The sequence below is a fragment of the Plodia interpunctella genome, chromosome 4 (assembly GCF_027563975.2).
Source record: "Plodia interpunctella isolate USDA-ARS_2022_Savannah chromosome 4, ilPloInte3.2, whole genome shotgun sequence".
Lineage (NCBI taxonomy): Eukaryota > Metazoa > Arthropoda > Insecta > Lepidoptera > Pyralidae > Plodia > Plodia interpunctella.
In genome coordinates, this window is record NC_071297.1 from 1,612,861 (window position 1) to 1,632,941 (window position 20,081).

Consider the following 20,081-nt stretch of genomic DNA (forward strand, 5'->3'; position numbering starts at 1 on the left):
CCGCGGGTGCACTGAGGTGATTTTGATTTTCGAATTGTTCGCGATCGGCTCGTGCCAGCCAGTGCTATCTCTTTATCGTTGAGGTTGAGTTTGCTCGTCGATGGGAAAAGTTTTGTATATATTTTTTATTTCTATTTTTTTTTCAAAATTTGAAACAGAGACAAACATTTTTTTACTGTGTGTGGACAAAATATTTATTTGTAATAGTTTTTTAAACGACAATTCGAAATGTTTTTTTTTTTTAATTTCGGTCTTACCAAAATTCTGCGTGTGTTTTATTTTTATATTTTTAAAGAAAAAATAAACTGTATTTAATCCACAGTTTTTTCTACAATTAATCGTTAAAAATGCAATTACCCAGTTGGAGTTACGTTTGTTAACATTTTTAACATTAAACTTTTTCGCAACGTAATGAAAGAAATAAATTAGTACCTATTTCTGGATCAAAGGGCATACATTACATCTGTAGCTACATTCAGCAAGCATTTACTAAGTCCACGGAGTGCTAGCAATGGAATGGAGCCAATGCGATCCGTCGCCACAGATTCAATTATATGCAGTGCTACTGGAGTGCCAACATATGGATAGAGAGAGTACTGAATAGGATATTTCATTTGTTTATTTTAAAACTTTCTCTCTCTGTTGCAAGTTCCCGGTTGCGACGCCTGTGACACCGCGAAGCGTCAGCATAACAAATAGCCTTAAAATTTTGAAGACGAAACTGTGATTTCATAAACTACTACCCACCTTGGGAATGCTATTTTTTGACCATATGACCAAGGAATCACTAAAATAATATTTTATACAAACGAGTAACTTAAGGAGAATGATCCTTAAGAGCAAACAGACATAGTGTGTGTGTGTCCAAAGCTAAATTACATTTAGTTGGTTTCGGTTTAATTATGATTTTCTCTAAAGAAGCAAATTTTGTGTAGGTCTTATAAAGATAAGGTCATAAATAGAGAGAGAGATAATAACATTGTCTTATCTAGCAAGTTACATCAGTGACGTCTTCGACCGCGGCGCACTGTGCAATGCACTTGCACTTGAATGCACTAATCGGAGCAGAGTCGGACACTGATAACGTCTACTATTTGTGGCTCTGGTCGCACTGTTCTCGGAAACTACCATACTGAATGCAGATTAGAATATGTATTGTGTGGGTTGGTGAATGAAAGAGCACTGTACTGTAAACTGAAATCCTTGAAAGAAGGCATCGCTGTGGAAAAGAATATTAACAAGTTTATTTGTTAGACAAATTAAAAAGCCCCGACTTTTCATATTAATTTCGCTACAAGTTTTTTGAACGGCTAAACCGATTCTGATCAAATATATTTAAGAACGGTGGTTCTTAGCGTAAAAATTAGCAATGTATTAAAAAAACCGCATCAAAGTCACCCATTGATTAGCTACGATGCCACGTACACAGACAGACACACTTAGCGGTCAAACTTATAACACCCCTCTTTTTGCGTCGGGGGTTATAAATACTCCATTGTAATAGCAGTGATATAAATTAAAATATTTTTTCTGTCATCACGTTCATTTTGAGCCAATAGAAGAAGAATTTAAAAAGTGATTTTTCCATAATATAATGAAAATAAAGAATCTCACATCAATTAGGTTTATACTAGCTTTTGCCCGTGGCTTTAACCACGTGAACACCACCTGCCCTTGTCTAGTTTCACTAAGTCCTAATTCTCATTTGAAATTTTAAAGATCATTTTAACAAAACCTAACCTTCCAGCAAAAGATAACTATATATTTGTTAGTTAGAGTTACATAAAATTATATTGAACCCAATAATAATATTATTACAGTGACAAACCACTAAGATCCGCAATACGTGATCCATAACACGGTAATAAAGCTCATTATCTTGTTAACGCCACTCAGTATTCCGATGCGGCAGTACGGTCAACTGAACATCGAGCCAGTCATAGGAAATTCGCCCTTGATACTACATAATAAAGGTTCATGAAGGGTAACTTGACAGGCAAGCAACTGTCGCTGTTGAAAGAGCTGACTGTACAGGTGTGTCATGTCTAGTTGGGCAATATTCTGTAATAGGCAATCGGACCAAATTTTGTATTGACTAATCTTCAAACGCCTCACTAATTATACCTATAGAATTAGAACAGTAAAAACATTTAACAGTGATGGAATCAATTTTTTCTTAAAACTCAAAAAAATATAAAAAAAACATATTTAACCTTTGCCTTTCTTAAGGTGGATCATCGTCAACTTTGACGTTTTAACGTGCATAAAAAAAAGCGCAGAGTACGCGATTTTGTCTAAAAGTGAGCAGCACGCCGGTTAAAATCAACGTCAAATTTGACGGTGCAACTAACGCTAAGTAAAACTAAAACTTCCCTTACTAGTTGTAATCGAAAAGTTGAAAATCAACCAGATATAAACAATTGTGACAATTACTTTCATAAAAACATTCGCCTTTAATATTAGGCACTATAAAGCTATTTCAGATTCCATCCGCAAATAACAAACAAATATTTCTCGGAGAATTTCACATATGTAATACAGCATCTCCCCGCAGCCCATCCCACGATAGTGTGTATTTCATCTCCGGCTAAGACAAACACAACACCTCCGTAACCACACATGGTGAAAACCCATTTGCAGAGGCACTATTCTGTTCATCTTTGAATTTTACTCTTGGAATTTCTGTTTTGTATTTAGGTATATACTTTTTTGATCTCGGGTAAAATTATATTTCTTATACAACAAACTCATATTTTCTGCAATATAGATACCTACTGTCTGGTAGGTATATTGTAGAAAATGAGGTTGTATCAAAAATGCTAATCTCATTTATAATGTTGAGAGATAAAAATAAAAATATTTTATTGTATTTCCCAAATGGGTTGTCGTCACACAGGCGGCCCGTCGTAAAATTACAGGTAGAGGTACTTACGAATCTTAGAGATTTTGAAATTACTTTTTTTATTGACTGGGATTATAGCTATTTCGTTTTTGGGACTGCAATACCCCCGGATATTGCTGCACAGTTATACTAAATGCAATCTGAAAAACGCAAAGGTTATAAAATAATCTTGATTGTGCATTTTCAAATCAATTAAAGAAGCCTATTCATTTAGAAAGTTTTGTCTCTCTCTCTCTCACTCATCTGAGCGTTTACCGAGTTATTTCCTCAGCTACTTCATAAGACCATAAAATATACAAGGCACTTTAAATCTTCCAGAATAAGCCTTTCAGGTGTATGGGCAAGGTCAGTCCCTCTCTCCAAGTCTCGACCCTTGTCAATGGACCGCCAATCAATATTCGCGCTCGAACACACGCCAAATATTAACTTCTTCTTATCCCCTTTTGCTTACTAAATGTAGGCTTTTAGCTGGTAAATATAATAATACCAATTCTGTGTCTTCAAGACGTAAGTAAGTAAACTTTCAAAATTTCTATATCAACACGCAATAATTAAATAAAATACTATATAAACACTAGATAGTATAAAACAAAGTGCCTCACCTCTGTCTGTCCCTATGTACACGATCTTTAAAAGTACGCAACGGATTTTGATGCGGTTTTTTTTTTAAGTGTGTTTCTTTATTTACATGTATAATTTATTATTTACCCATGCGAAGCAAGGAGGGGCCGCTAGCTAACTAATAAAAAGGGGGTTACGGATAAACACAAAAAGGAAAAAACGGTTAAAATCCCAAGTGACAAAACAAAATGAAGGGACCTAATGGTTTAAAATTATAAGTACCTACTTTAAAAGGCAGATATTTTTCAAATCCGGTACAGTCAACAGCACATCAATCTAACCAAATTCATTGCATATTGTTCTCAATCACACATTAGGAGCGACGCGCAGTACCAATTAATGCGTGACATAAAATCTGTTTTGATTCCAGTCGGGAAATTACGTGCCATCGCGCATTACGACAGAAAATAAACCAAAGAACCTAAAAATCAAGTTGCACCGAATCGCAAAGGGTTGTTACAAAGCAAATTCTGCAATTAAAATTGCAGGCTTCGAAGCCACAGAGAGCTCACGGAACAAAATATCCGAGCGGAAATCCTATTTTAATTCGATTACGAGCATCGCATTGAATCGATGCGATTCAATCGATTCTAAAAGTGCTCCGATTTTAATTGCTAGCGTTTTGTTCAGTTGTATCCGAATGCAATTATTTACCATTTATCGGCCGGTAAAGTGTTATGAACAGTGCTTCGTTCGAAATACAAGTAAGTAGACATTATAGAAATAAATAAGTTTACACTTTGAAAATAAAATTTCTAAAATAATTAATTTCTAAAATAAAATGTCATTTTTTTAGTCATGCATTGTCATAGAAACTGACAGCGACTTTAAAAATTTCAAGTCTGTAAGACAAGCGAAAATATATCTAACTAGCTATTGCTCGCGGCATTGCCCGGAAAAATAGCTGTTTTCACAGGAACAGCTATTTTTTCGTGATGAAAGGTACCTTATATCCTTCTCCATTCTTCAAACTACATGTATGCAATATTTCAAGAAGATTGGTTGAGTAGGCGAAGAGTGTAAGAGGGCGCAAAGTGTTAACAAACATACTTACTTACTTTCAAATTTATCAGCCAACATTCAGTAATGAATAGGCACATAAATCAGGAGAGAGTGTCGCCTTAGCTCGAGCCTATCTAGATTTAATAGATGTAAATCAAAACCGACATAAACGGTCAAAGCACTAAACTGTAGTGGGCACTAAATCGCTGTGAACGCAGCACAAGACAGTTATCTTCGACAAGTGGCCATGGACTGCAGGAATCCATTAGATGCAGATACTAAGTGGAATTATTCTGAATGGGCACATCGCTGGTTATGCTGTAGATAAATTTATTGGCTTGTAAATATTTAATAAAATCTATCGGCTTCGCAAACACGAAACAAAAAGGCTGTTATAAATAAATAAATATATAAATAAATAAATATATTAAGACAAATCACACAGATTGAGCTAGCCCCATAGTAAGTTCGAAACTTGTGTTATAGGATACTAACTCAACGATACTATATTTTATATCAAATACTTATATAGATAAACATCCAAGACCCGGGCCAATCAGAAAAAGATGTTGTCCTTGGCGACCGTATAATACAAAACAAATAAGATCGAAAAAGTATATATATATATATATATATATATATATATATATATATATATATATATATATATATATATAACTCACGCTCTGTCTACTAGGTAATAAACAAACTTACTTTCGCATTTATAATATCATTTATAATATTAGTTACGATTGATACAATATACGACACGCTCGATTCCAGAATTTTTTTCATTTCATTATTATTTTCAAAAATAAGTTAAAAAGCATGTGTGACATGTTTAACAAATCCATTGATATAATATAAATTTAACCACGCATAAAAATAAAAAAATATAAATAAATAATATATATATACATATATAATATATAAACATATATAGATAAACATGCAAGACCCGGGCCAATCAGAAAAAGATCATTTTCCATCATGACCCGACCGAGGTTCGAACCCGGGACCTCTCGGTTCAGAGGCAAGCACTATACCACTGCGTCACCGAGGTCATCAAATCTATAATTAAAATTAGTATAAAAAAAAATTAAATTATCCACGCAACGTGAAGCGCCCGATATTCTAATTCTGAAGATTTTTTTCAACAACTAAGGAGTTAAAAGCCATTGAATTATTTGCATTTTCGAAGACATGTACATATTTTTATTTGATACTATTTAACTACACACAATAAAAAAAGTAACATTTTAAAACATACGTTTTTTTTAATCAAATGACACAAAATATTCTTTACACATAAAATCACTTATATTAAATGCAAAGTTCATGAAATAACAGTTCGTAATACGCATATACAAAGCTGTACTGTGGAAGCCTACAAAGTTAATATGTTCCGAAAATAATGGTGTCGAATCTGCTAGGTAGGAAAACAATGAAAATCCTTCCTAAAATAAATGTAAATCATTTACGATTTACCCCGCGTTTAATTTTAATTAGTTATAATACACAGCCATAAATAAGAAGAAACAAAAATTAATGTTTCTTCCGATAAATAATTATTCGAAGTCCTTTAGAAATCACTGAGCTTATAAACTTTGAGAGATCTAAATTAGTAAATTTCGGGTTGGTAGTAGCGGTAAAAACGCAATAAATTATGGTCTAAGACAGAGAACATGTAACAAAATTGACACCTCGTTCGAAATACGATTACTTTAATTCAAAAGATTAGGTTTTTAGTTATAGGTTTTATAGGGACTATGAAAAATGTAACTATGTTTTTAATGCAATAAAACTGATTAAATCAGATACGAAATAGTTGAAGAGACTAACATACCGTAATGACCTGACATGGGATAAGAGTAGGCTTATGCCTACTGTGATGATGTATTTTTTGTTCCTGGATCCTCACCAGTCCTAAATAAATAAATAAATATATTAGGCACAAATCACACAGATTGAGCTAGCCCCAAAGTAAGTTCGAGACTTGTTTTATGGGACACTAACTCAACGATACTATTATATTTTATAACAAATACATATATAGATAAACATCCAAGACGCGGGTCAACCAGAAAAAGATCATTTTCCATCATGACCCGACCGGGGATCGAACCCGGGGCCACTCGGTTCAGTAGCAAGAACTTTGCCACTGCGCTACCGAGGTCGTAACATAACCAGTAGGTAACTTCTGTCCTATATATCATGATGAACTACTTCTCTTCAATTGAAAATAAGAAAAATAAAAACTGCTCATTTAAAAAATATTTGCCTCTATTTGGCTTAGAGCTCCTTGGCAAAAAGATTTAAATGAAAGCAATGAGGTATAGAAAAGCAACGCCGACATCAATTTCAGAGTTCCAAGTCATTTGTGCTGATTTTCTCTGAGATTAGAAATTAATAGAATGAAATTTTGACACCCTTTCCACCCATTCCAGCAGGGGAAAAAACTTATTATAAAGAGAAGTTATAAACTTATTATAAAAAGAAGTTATTATCCATTTCCGGTCGATGGTATTATACTTTTAAATTATAATAACAAGTTCGTAGTTTTTTGAGGACAGTTTCGTGGGCTTTCGTTTATTTTTTTACTATATCAGTTACTGTAGCAATATCATATTTAACTGTCCTTCCACGAAACTGTCTTCAGAAAACTATGTACATTTTATTCGTTTTACCTCTGGTTTTTAGTCATCATTGCGAACAATATCTAGAGAACCGTAACAAGGCTGTCTGTCTTAGATTAAAAGGTTATACAGCCATCTCATGCATTTCTTACGACAAGAAACAAGATAAGGCTAAATAAATTTTATATTACCTAGGGATCGCAATAAACCGGTATAATAAAAACAATAACAGGCCGATTCTGCAAAGCCAGTGCCAATTTTGAGCCCTTATTCGGGAATAACAGTAAATCGTAATTTTATCGTCGGGCTAAGCACAGCTCATGAAAAATATAGCACACCAGTCTGATCCCCTTGTCTCCCAGACATTGACCCCGATACGTTGTGAAAAAGTAGCAGGTAAGAAGAGAAAAAGAGACTATTTTAAAAGGAGATGGAAAATAGGACTCGAGTTGAAATCGAATCCGCGCCCTTTGCCTAACTATACGTTTTATTTTTTAACCTGATTAGGTATTTAAAATTTTGTTTAAAAAGCAATGTGTTATTTATAACAATCATGTACAACTGTACTTTATTGTAAGTGAACACTGCTATAATAGCTAATGAGAATGATTATATTTTCACTATTTACAACAGTTGATTCAAAATACTATCACTACTGTGAAATATAAATTATTTGCTTTGTCAGTAGTTTTTTCACCTCATAATGCCTTTCTCTGTGTCTATAGAATAGCCAATTTTATTAAAAGTAATCCAAAATTATATCCGAGTGTCTATAGAATAGCCAATTTTATTAAAAGTAATCCAAAATTATATCCGAGATTGCCAGATTCACGCAGACAGGCACAAAATTTATAAACCCAATAACTATAAAATACTATTACTACATTTGAAATTATTTAAACAAAATTATATATAATTTGATGAAAAATGTTACTAGTGTAAAAATTACTTTTTAAATGATAAATTTCAATAGACACAATTAATTTTAACACTTGACTTATTTGAATGTTTGACATTTTATAATACATACATTTTATTTTTATTATTATTAACTTTTAATTCTTTTTTCAAAATATTTAACTATTAGTATGATGTATAATCATAGTGATCCATTAATCATTACATATAAAACTTACATATAAATAATTATTTATTTCTTGAAGCATAAACATTTTCAGTGATTTACTTTTTTATTGAGCCACAAAGAGACGTTTCCTCACGCCGTTTTCCTACCATGGACATACTAGGGACGAAGATAGTGGCACAAAGGGAATAGCTTAGCACGCCTCGCTGACTAATGCCGGTAGAATTAGTGGAGTGAGAGGAATTATTCATTGGGATTATTCCTGTAGATCATGTTAAAGACTCATCAATGTGTTTTATTATATATTATTGTTTTATTTTCTTTAAACCTATATACCTATGTATAAAATAATAATTTTTCATATTCATTAATTACTCTTTTCATAAATGCTCTTCGCACTGAGCTTGTTAAGTTGATGTATTTTCTTGAGTACATATTGAACAGTATAAAACTTTTGACCGCGGCTTCGCGAAAGCGGAATATACACGTATTTTTTTTTTAAATAATAAACTTTAGGACAAATCACACAGATTGAGCTAGCCTCAAAGTAAGTTCGAAACTTGTGTTACGGTATACTAACTCAACGATACTATATTTTATAACAAATACATATATAGAAAAACATCCAAGACCCGGACCAATCCGAAAAAGATCATTTTCCATCGTGACCCGACCGGGGATCGAACCCGGGACCTCTCGGTTCAGGGGCAAGCACTTTACCACTGCGCCACCGAGGTCGTCTCATTAAAACTTTCAAACTTGATAGTAGATAACATTATTTTGTGTTAAGATTTATATTCCATTCCAAACAACAATGACAAAAAATATATCCATACGAATATTATATATACGAAAGTCTGTCACGTTCATAGCTGAGCCGTTGAGTAAATTTTAATAAAATTTGTAATATATATTGAGTTTTTAATCGATAAGCCGATGTTGACATGCAATAGGCAGAGTAACGGGCAACCGACTGAACAAAATAAATAAATGATACTTCTAACACTTGTCTATCTGAATATTATCTAGTATTGGCAAAAAGAAAACGTTACGTACCTAACCTTTTTTTCCCTAAATTCCCTCAGGACCTTCCCAGTTTCCATAGAATTTCCCGTCCACGTTGTATCGTGCCCAACGCGCCTATAACAACCCTGCTATATAAGGTTCTGAATGTCTGAATAGTAAATATTTGAACACAGTGAAGTCCGCTGCGCGTGGAAAGCAAATAGGTACGCTGTATTTTCACCCCCGACGCAAAAAGACGGGTGTTGTAAGTTTGACCGCTAAGTGTGTCTGCTCCCGACGAGGTAATTACTCAACGGTTTACTGCACAGAATTTTTTTTTGTCACGCATTGAATGCAATAATATATATCGACAACAATAAAAGCTTGCGTCAAAAATGACATTCCTATAAACAGGATTAGAAGTTGGGACCACTTGGTTAACAGGCGGGTGTCTATCTTAACCATTGGACTGGACCACTACACCCTTAAAAAATTACAAACTTTAGTTTTTAACGCATGACGCAACACACTATCATTTGTTCGCTGATGGTGCGAAACCAGCTACATTTTTTATGCGACTATAATTGCCTCAGCCCTTATAAATCAAGTATACCTGAATTGAATCCATTAGCGTTCAATAAGTATCAATATATTACTATCAGAATATTGCGAGCCCAGAGGTTACACCTTTTAGAAGCCCTCATAATACGATGATTATTAAGTACATTATTAAACAGCGATAAAATAATTACACAGTGTCATTTAAAGAAAAGGAAAGTTGCTCGGCTCAAAGTCAAGATTCGTCAACTTTGTGATTTGTTTGTTTACTATTTAACTAAAACACATGATACACTCCGTTTTTTCTTATAAGTTATGTATCAACAATCTTACCATGGCTTTTTTATGATTTTAAAGCAATATATATATATATATATATATTGAAATACACTTTTTAGGATATTAATTTCGTAGTTAACAAATACTACGGCTTAGATAATTTTACTAAAGATAATGTATAGGTTTTAAGTAATATTTGATTCAATGTCAAAAAAAAATTCGACAATAAGTACTGTGAAGATTGTTTACTTTTCAAAAACTCGTTCAACAATATTTAGGACAGTACTTCAGAATAGATAGTTATTCGCTGCAGGCATAATAATAACAATCTATTAATAAATCAATTTTAAGATTATATTATAATGCACTAATATCTATACAAAATATACACCACAATATAGGTAAGTAAAAAAAAAGAATTTATTGAAATTAACTTCTCTCAATATTCGTCCGTTATACCTATTACAGCTAAAGACTATTAATAATTTAATTTTTTTTCACAGGGTAAAAAATAAGAGAGTTTATGTAATAATGGTGCTGTTTATTAGCGCTGTGTTTTTAACATTTTGTCATAATGATCTGTTGAATGATTACTGACAATTACCTCAAGCCTATTAAGAGGCTTAATCAGGGATTAGCTGCCGATCGGGTATAGCGTTATTGATGCAACTTGTCTAAATTGCTAGCTACTAATAGCAGGCACTGGGTTTACGGCCGGTGCACGCTGTAGGGCTGTTGACACTTCAATGCAATACAGCATCAAACAAAAAAGCCACGCACACGAGTTACACAGTCGGTGTGTTCCGTTAAATTTGAGTGAAATTCTATTTTTATTTATTACGATCAAACTAACAATGTTGTTTTTTGACCATTTTATGTTAACTTTTAATGTCCCGCTGCTGAACAAAGGTTGAATCCTCGACTAATTTTTAATGAAAATAAATTTTCCTGAAACACTAGCGTAAAAATGTTTTAAATACTCGACTAGCTCAATCGATATTGTTCATTGGATTAAAACATCACTACTTCAAACCATCCTCTGGTAATTAAATTATCATTTCGTTTCAGTCAACTCTAACCTGCGCCGTTAAACGCAGTGTATGTAAGCTGTTTTGTCTAAACATCGGCTGCGCGCAAGTTTCAATAAACTGATACAACTCACCCTTAGGATATCCAAAAATACATTTATGTCTTGTATCCAATGAGGGTAATTAATCGTTTTTACAAACTCCTTCTGAATCCAAATTTGGGCTAATAAGAAGCAAACAAAAAGGTCTGGTTATTAATTTGCAGGGCAATAATCCTATGATCCTCATAATTGATGTCTCTTGGAGAAACTTTCTCCGGCACCTGGGGACCATTGTACAACTTATTATGCGCCGCACTGAGGGGAATTTGGTCACTCGAAATCGTAACTTTGAAATATCATCATCATATCGAATCGTGTTATTACTAACACTGGTGTCAGATTTTATTCAAGTGGCCTAAAGGCATCTGACATGACTTACCGCCATCTAGTGGCAGGTGGTCGCGCAGCTAGTCGCATACACACTAGGGAACTGAACTGTCAACCAGTGTGCAGGTTTCATATAACTTTGAAAAATTATAATTTCTGGAATGTAACGAATAGATTTCAATGCATAACTAGTTACGTGCCGTATGCCGTGGTGTTGTTGGCGTGTTAGGTATTTTTCAGAATATTTATACCAAAAAGTGTATTTTGGTTATTATTCGTATTCTTTATATATATTTTTTTAATTATCCTTACGTATTATAAATTAAAGTCCTCTATCGCATCTGTCTGTCTGTTTGCGATAAACTCAAATACTACTTACTGCACGGATTTATCTGATAGATAGTGCGATTCCGGAGGACCTTTCTCCGGAATCGCACTTATTAGATTTATTTATTTATTACGTCTTTATCCGAGCGAAGCCGGGACGGGCCGCTAGTGTGTATATATAACGGGGCTGAAAATTTAATTACATTATCCGTGAATACCGTAAAAAATCCGTCTGGTTGTTTTTGTGTTTAACGAATTCAAAACAGACAGAGATTCTTTTTATACTATATATACATATAAAACTTTCACAGAAATCACCCTATAGATAATCAGGTTTAATTAAAAATAATTGTAGTTCAGGATTCGAACCATCAACAGTTAACAGTAACAACGTCAATTCAATGATGTTTACCGCTGAGCTGTCTATTCATATCTTTAGTTGACGAAATGTTAAATGGGATTATTCGTTATTTCTTTTCACCCTCATTTAACTAAAGGTTCAATTTAAAATAACCATAAAACACGGTTCTCATTATTTTTGTCTCTTAAGTGGATCTGTAAAGATTTTCATTCGTTTCGGGTCGAATTTCGAAAATTCCTTTCTAATCTGAGCACTACTTAATAACCCAAAGCCACTGCCCAAATTTTACGTTTATAGCTTCTATGTTTTAGGCTGGATGTTGATTAGTAAACAACGCTTGTTCTTTTATATATATATATATATATATATATATATATATATATATATATAGATTTAAGGCAAAATTACATGGCATAATGATATAAGATATAATATAATTATTTCTGACTAAATACTATAATTTTAAAGCGAAACCGCAATTTACACTTTTGATGGTTCGCGCTCGTTATCTCTACCACCTACGGTAATAAAACCCGAATTTATTTAACAAACATACAAATTAAATTGCCATTGACTTTACAATTTGTAATTCTGCCTACCATCATTATTGTGGAATAGAGTACGTAACACAGCTGTAACTTTATGTCTTAACTAGCTTTTGCCCGCGGCTTCGCAAGCGTGAATTTCATAGCAAAATCTCGGTAATTTTCTTAACGCGTACTCTGTAAGACTGGTAAACATTATATGATTCAAATTCGCATTTTTTTCTACGTAACACAGCTGTAAAACTTTATGTCTTAATAATGTTAGTTAAGTAATTTTTCATTGTCAGTTTTAACAAATTAAAAAACAAAACTGAGGCCACTATTATCAGAGTCGATATAGAGAATTATAATATATAATACTTTAAATAATAATACTTAAAAAATGTGAGTTATAAAAACCCAGTGTAGCATATTTTGTTTAGACGACCTCAGTGGTGCAGTGGTAAAGTGCTTGCCTCTGAACCGAGAGGTCCCGGGTTCGATCCCCGGTCTGGTCATGATGGAAAATGATCTTTTTCTGATTGGCCCGGGTCTTGGATGTTTATTGTTGATGTTTGTTATAAAATATAGTATTGTTGACTTAGTATCCCATAACACAAGTCTCGAACTTACTTTGGGGCTAGCTCAATCTGTCTGATTTGTCCTAATATATTTATTTATTTATTTAAAATCATGGCGACGCTATGGGCGAGTTTGCACTATTCTAAAGCAACCGGCATTTTATTACGATTAGAATAAGAAGAGAATACGAAGGACACTGTAGATATTGATTACAATTCGACTCAACATATCAACTTTATGTCTTAATAATGTTAGTTAAGTAGTTTTTCTTTGTTAGTTTTATCAAATTTAAAAAAAAACCTCAACATATCAGTGTTTCGATTCTGTAAGAGACATCAAAAAACTCACGTTGGATTCCGCGCGGATATGGCTAATTTGCATTCTGTAAAACTCACTCGAACACTAGCGCTACACTTGCGGGTGCGTCGGCGAGTTGAACTAAACTCACTCCGGAATTTAAGAGAGTACCGGCAGAGGTAAACATGTATCAATACTTCTTCCATTTCACTGTCACCGCCTTCCTGACTTTAATAAAAGAAAGTAATTCCACAAACTAATATCACAGTTCTAAAGCATTTTGTGCTCCACTAACTGAAAGTAAATATTGTTCTGTTCGCGAACCGAACATCGGCACACAGCGAACACGGCAACATATTGTTCCGATTAATTTGTAGGATTTAGGGCGAGTTGAACCAGTCAATTTTGTTGACTTTGACCTGCGACCGCTCTCACTCTCATCTCCGCATTTGTTGGTTACGTTCCGCGTTACAATAACTTAAAATAGCTTTAAAAACTGGAAAATTCGCCAGTGATTTTACAACTTGCCGTCTGCCTGGCTCCTTGGGAATGCCATTATTGTCTATCAGCTGCCTCGGCCACGTATCTGGATATGGAGTAGTCCTATTCTAGGGCGGAACCACACTGCGCCTGCGCGCGACTGACGTTTAGAAAAAATGGCGCACTTGCGTTTTTATACGCAGGTTAAAATCAACGTCAAAAACAGTAGACTGGTGCAACCCGCTCTTAATTTACTACGAGCGGTAACGTTATTTGAACGATGTCATTTGACCGCTGGAAATTGTCTGGTTTTGCAATAGAATAGATTTGATATTTTTACACCATTACCCGAAAAGAAGTGTTATGATTTCAGGGCTTTTATACCTTGACAGAATATAGTTCTGAAGTATCCTTAGATTACTGAAGTTAACCATGGTTAGATGATTAAATAAATTTATACGATATAATTTATTTCGTAAGATCTCATCCGCTTGATGATAAAAAGAACGATGAATATTACTTATATAATGAGTGCTAATTTAATAATCAAATCAAATGCTTTTTTGTGCTACGTCAATCATACAACATTTTTTTTCCACTAAATCACCCATAGACACTAAATCACACATAGGCATGAATTATATGCTATCTAATAATATGAAGAATTGGACAAAAGTATTGTATCCCAGGTTTTACAACCAAAACCACCCACAGATCTGACGTAAGCTGTAAGAAAAATAAATGTAATTTAAAATAAATTAAAATAACAACACAGATGACGAACTTTGAGTGATATTTGAGTTTTCAAATCTAATGACGACAAGAAAGAAGAAAACGGAATCTCGTTGTGTACAGACAAAGTTAATTCTAAGGATGTAAAACGACTTGATAGTAGAAATAAAGGGCTTTTTTATTTTATTTTATTTTTTATATCCCAGGTTTTAGGTACAACCAAAACCACACAGGTCTGAGGTGAGCTGTAAAGAAAGAGAGATTGGATTGAAACTATCTGAAATACAGACGCTTCCATTTAATCCCCCGAAGCTAAACAAAAACAATGAAGCCTGTTGAAGCAATTAGACTCGAGATCTATTTTCATTACCGGAGGATATTGTCCGGGATGCTGGGATCATCTCTCAGCACCGAGTGCCGGCCCGAGACAAATTTTATTCCGGAGGGAGACCCAATTATGGCGCCCCTCTTGATTAACTCTTAAGTATACCTAAAAGGCATGTAAATATGTTACAACTTAAATACATTATATCTATCAGCCATTGTCGTGGCACTTGGAAACACAGCATTCAATATGGATGAGGAAAAAACCAAACTAATCGACGTAGTACAAATGTAGGTACTCGGCTTAACGCTAATCGCTTGTCGCAACCGCGATAACTAATCAAAGGATAAGGTTTGAGGTAAGCCACGACTCAGTTGTATTCAGCAGTCAACCTATTCCGCGTCGATAAGCTTGGTTTATTGCGCGCGTTCAGTTCGCTTCTTTATGAATCGGCCCTAGTCTTTCTCAATGACAGATCCGGAGAGACGGATGCTCTAACCACCGTGCGATCAGTGTTAGGATGCTTAATTTGGAACGGAAAATCGATTAGAATAACACAGTTAACAAGGTTTTCTATTCTCTAGTTTTATTTTAACAAATTACCAAAAGTAAATATATAAATGGACCAATGCCACAATCATCACACAGCCGTGCGTCCACAGCTGTGCGGTGACTGTGACCACCACGGTAACCACCACGTCAAGTGGGGCCGCGTACCTGTTTGGTAATATAAATAACAATTTTTAAATAATAATAAAATAACTAATAAACTCTCTAAAAAAATACCAAAATATAAGCAAGGAAATCTTGGAAATTTTGACCAATGTGACCCCCCCCCTCTTCTAAAGCTTGGCCCTGGAACGGCTACTCCTTTCGCCTTATGGTAGGGCCGGCCCAGACTCCGGGAGAAAAATAACAGACTATTCATATTCATAATGTCACTAATCTGTTATCATTATCAAGATCTAGACTATGACTGCATTTTGCCAGTTTCATTTCAACCAATGGAAGAAGTTCCGTAAGATGGTACGACAGGTGTATTGTTTTTTTACGAATATTAATGTTAAGGAAACATCATTTTAAGGCAATGGAATTTCTTTCTTTTTCGAACTTTACTGTTGCTCATTATGATGCGTGGTATATCCTTCTATAGATGTCGTACGTGGCGACTAAGGGACACACAGCCTAGGCAGCTGATAGGCAACAATTGCATTTCCAAGAAAGGTTGACGTAAAACATCGACTGGTAAAAATTTTAAGATATTTTTTAAGCTGACCCCAAAAACTAGACAAAATGGCGTTAACTTTGCGAAAACGCAAACGTTTTCCTGCACATGTTAAAGTTAACGTAATTGTTGACGGTGCAACCCACCCTAAATAAAAATCTAGTGAAACCCCGATTCGAATCACCTATTTTCCCGTAACCATATTTCACATTCACTGCTTAAATCTGTTAATATCTGTCAGGCGCAATTACCCCATGTAATACCACTTATATTAAGCTCGTAAATTGTAGCCCACTTTAATATTGGGTTATTAATTCTATAGAGTGGACAGTGGTTCTGACAAATGGCGATAGCTAGACTGAATAGTGGATAATTACCTAACTGACGTCATAGGATTACTATCACAATTATTACGATTAAATTATTGTATTGAATTTGCAATTTCTAATATAATATTAGTGATCTTCCCCGTATAGGCAGAAGACAGATCCACAGTGTACTCTCATTAAATTTTGACCAAATCTGAAACTCGTATCCTCGTATATTCATGGTAAAAAGGAATCCAAGTATTTAGGTACAATATATATAACTATAATGTTTTCTTCATAAATTTATTGGAAGGAAACATTTCTAGTTGTGCTATCCCTAACCTACAGCGCATAAAATAATGTTCTGTAGCTGTGACTGCTAATTTTGATTTCATTTTGAATCCATACATTATAAATTATACACTTTTAATGTGTCAGTTATTCGTATTGCTCAAAAAGAAGGGCATTGAGAAATACGAGCAGAGATAAGTTAAGTACGCGCGGATTAAGATGTTTTGTGTTATCTTGAATAACCACACTAGAAAAGGAAGTACAAAGTCAACTCTTCCTGACTAAATTCTAATAATATTACCCCCAAGTATTTCGTAACAATTTGGACAAGGTAATACCAACATTGAAAGGCAATGTCCGTCTCCAATTAAACACATTAAATCAAAACAAAACTACTTTCGCTGGTAAAATCTGCTAAATTAGATTGTAACTTCAACAAATCAGTTAATAAAAGACCAACTCGATAATGATAGAAACCTAAACAGGGACAGCAGTTCAGATAAAGATAAAGTACTTCTATCAATACACAACATTGCGATTTTATCACTGAAATAAGTGTATTTCAATAACACATCTCTGATAGATAAGAGTTTTACATAAGCCACTCTTATAAACAATCCACTCAGTGTAAAATGTGATGGATGTTAAAATGAATTTTCTGCTACCATTTTTTTTACTTTTTCCAAGTATTTTGGGTAACGTTAGAATAGACCCATTGGTAGACGCACCTGTTGGATTGATACGAGGATTGAGGGCTACAGATGGTGATTACTCTAAGTTTATGGGCATTCCTTATGCCAAGATTAACGATAATAACCCATTTGGGGTGAGTACAATTTTTTTTACATTTTCTATGACAAAAAATAATCGTGTGAATTAATTTTTCATAGTCTTTGATTAAATAAAATAGATTGATACGATAATTTATAAATAAAAATTTATGCACTTATAGGCATCCATTCCGATAACAAAATTTGATGGTGAATTTGAAGCTTATAATGATGCAAAAACATGTCCACAATACAGATTTGGACAAATTATCGGAGTATTGGATTGTCTTCACTTGAATGTTTTCGTTCCAAATTCAGCAAATTCTCAAAACAAAGTGCCTGTAATGGTATGGATTCATGGTGGTAGTTTTCATAAAGGAACTGGTGGAATATCAGAAAACGGACCAAAATATTTGGTAAAACATAACGTTATTCTTGTAACTATAAACTACCGACTGGGACCATACGGTTTTATGTGTCTTGACACTCCGGAAATACCTGGCAATCAAGGACTAAAAGATCAACTAACAGCATTACGATGGATTAAAAATAATATCGAATCATTTGGAGGTGATACTAATAAAATAACCCTATTTGGTGTAAGCGCTGGAGGGCACTCTATCGACTTGCATCTACTTTCCAATCATGATAATCTATTTAATAACATTATACTTCAAAGCGGATCTTCATTAGCTACAACGGTGCTTATAGAACATGACAAACAGGCTCCAATAAAATTGTCTGAACAACTCGGTTATATTACCGATTCTTTAGATGATGCAATAACATTTTTAACTCAATCTGATCCTAATATGGTTATAGCAGCAGTAGTGGCAACTGATATAGAATTCAAACCATGTGCTGAACAAAAATTTGATGACGTGGAGTCTTTTATAAATAATGATTGGATTAATACTAATGCTATTGTACCAAAAATAAGAAATTTACCGATACTAACTGGATTTACTAGTAAAGAACAAGCGAGTACTCTTGCTGATAAAAGTTCGGAGTATTTTGCTAATTTGAACGTGATCCATAAAGAATTAGCAAAAATATTTAATTTTAATACAGAGGAGTTAACTGAGATGGAAACATATGTAAGAAGTTTTTATCTTGGCGATAATGGCTATAGCAAAGAGTATAAAGACGAAATCGGAAATTTCCTATCTGACCACACGTATATTCATCCAATACATAGAAGTATTAGAAGATATTTAACAAATTCAGCAGCAAATGTATTTCTTTACATGTTTTCATATGTTGGTGGACGAAACTACGAACAAAATACATTTAATGATACCATAGACGGTACAGTGCACGGTGACGAACTCGGCTATATATTTACTAAATTAAATGCAACTGAGCCAAGTGATGCTGATAAAGACATGATAGATAAGGTGACTGCTTTGTGGACTAATTTTGCTAAATACAGGTAAGAATTTTACTACTAATCTATCTATATAAGGACGAAGACTCAATGCTCCATTGTGCTTCGTCAACACGTTATGCGTCATATCAATTACAGTGGACACAACTACAGTGCGTCGATATGATGATGGAGTGGTAGCGCTCTGCCTTGACTTGAGTCCATACATAACCTTGCCACACTGAAAATTGTTACAAAATCACAACGTTATTATTTTCAATTTTTCTGCCATAACAAATGTTTTTAAAGATAACAATAAATATATCTTGCCTATTTCAATTCCAGTGATCCAACTCCAGAAATTACCGACCTGCTTCCTGTGAAATGGTTACCAGTTGAATCAGACCAGTGGTACTACCTGAATATCGACTCACAACTCACACTTGGCAGCAGACCGTATCATAAGAGAATGGCCTTCTGGGATCTATTCTACAAGCTCAATGGAAAGAAACAGAAAGGTTATGTTGCCTTGTAATCGTGTAATGAAAGATTATTTAAATGATCACTGTTATATATTAAAAGGTCTAATTTATTAATAAACCAGTTTGTTAAATACAAATGCACATTTACAGTTAAGGCGCCAAACCACACATAGACAAGGAATGGGTTAGTGATATGACATCTGACACTCTTCCACCCTTTGACTTAAACATTACAATAATTAATGTAACTTAAAATTACAAATTATACTACCTATAATCATACTTCGTTTAAAGATTGTGAACAGTCTATTATCTGGTTAACATGACGTTTCCATTTTTGGCCGTCAACCTCAACAATATATGTGACACCTGGCACTGTCTCCTCTACTACTAAACCTTGGATCCACGGACTTTTTTAAATTTATTCTGTAGTGTGCTTAGACTACTCGAAATAAAATGCCAATGAGA

General features: G+C 34.1%; 1 protein-coding gene across 1 annotated transcript; it reads left to right on the plus strand.

Annotated features, from left to right (window-relative positions):
* Positions 1 to 17,575: 17,575 nt before the first annotated feature.
* LOC128669395 (venom carboxylesterase-6-like) lies at positions 17,576 to 19,851 on the plus strand. The gene is made up of 3 exons (XM_053744204.2): positions 17,576 to 17,821; positions 17,948 to 19,197; positions 19,477 to 19,851. Exons 1-3 carry the CDS (start codon positions 17,633 to 17,635, stop codon positions 19,664 to 19,666), a joined length of 1,629 nt encoding a protein of 542 aa, XP_053600179.1. The 5' UTR covers positions 17,576 to 17,632; the 3' UTR covers positions 19,667 to 19,851.
* Positions 19,852 to 20,081: the final 230 nt, after the last annotated feature.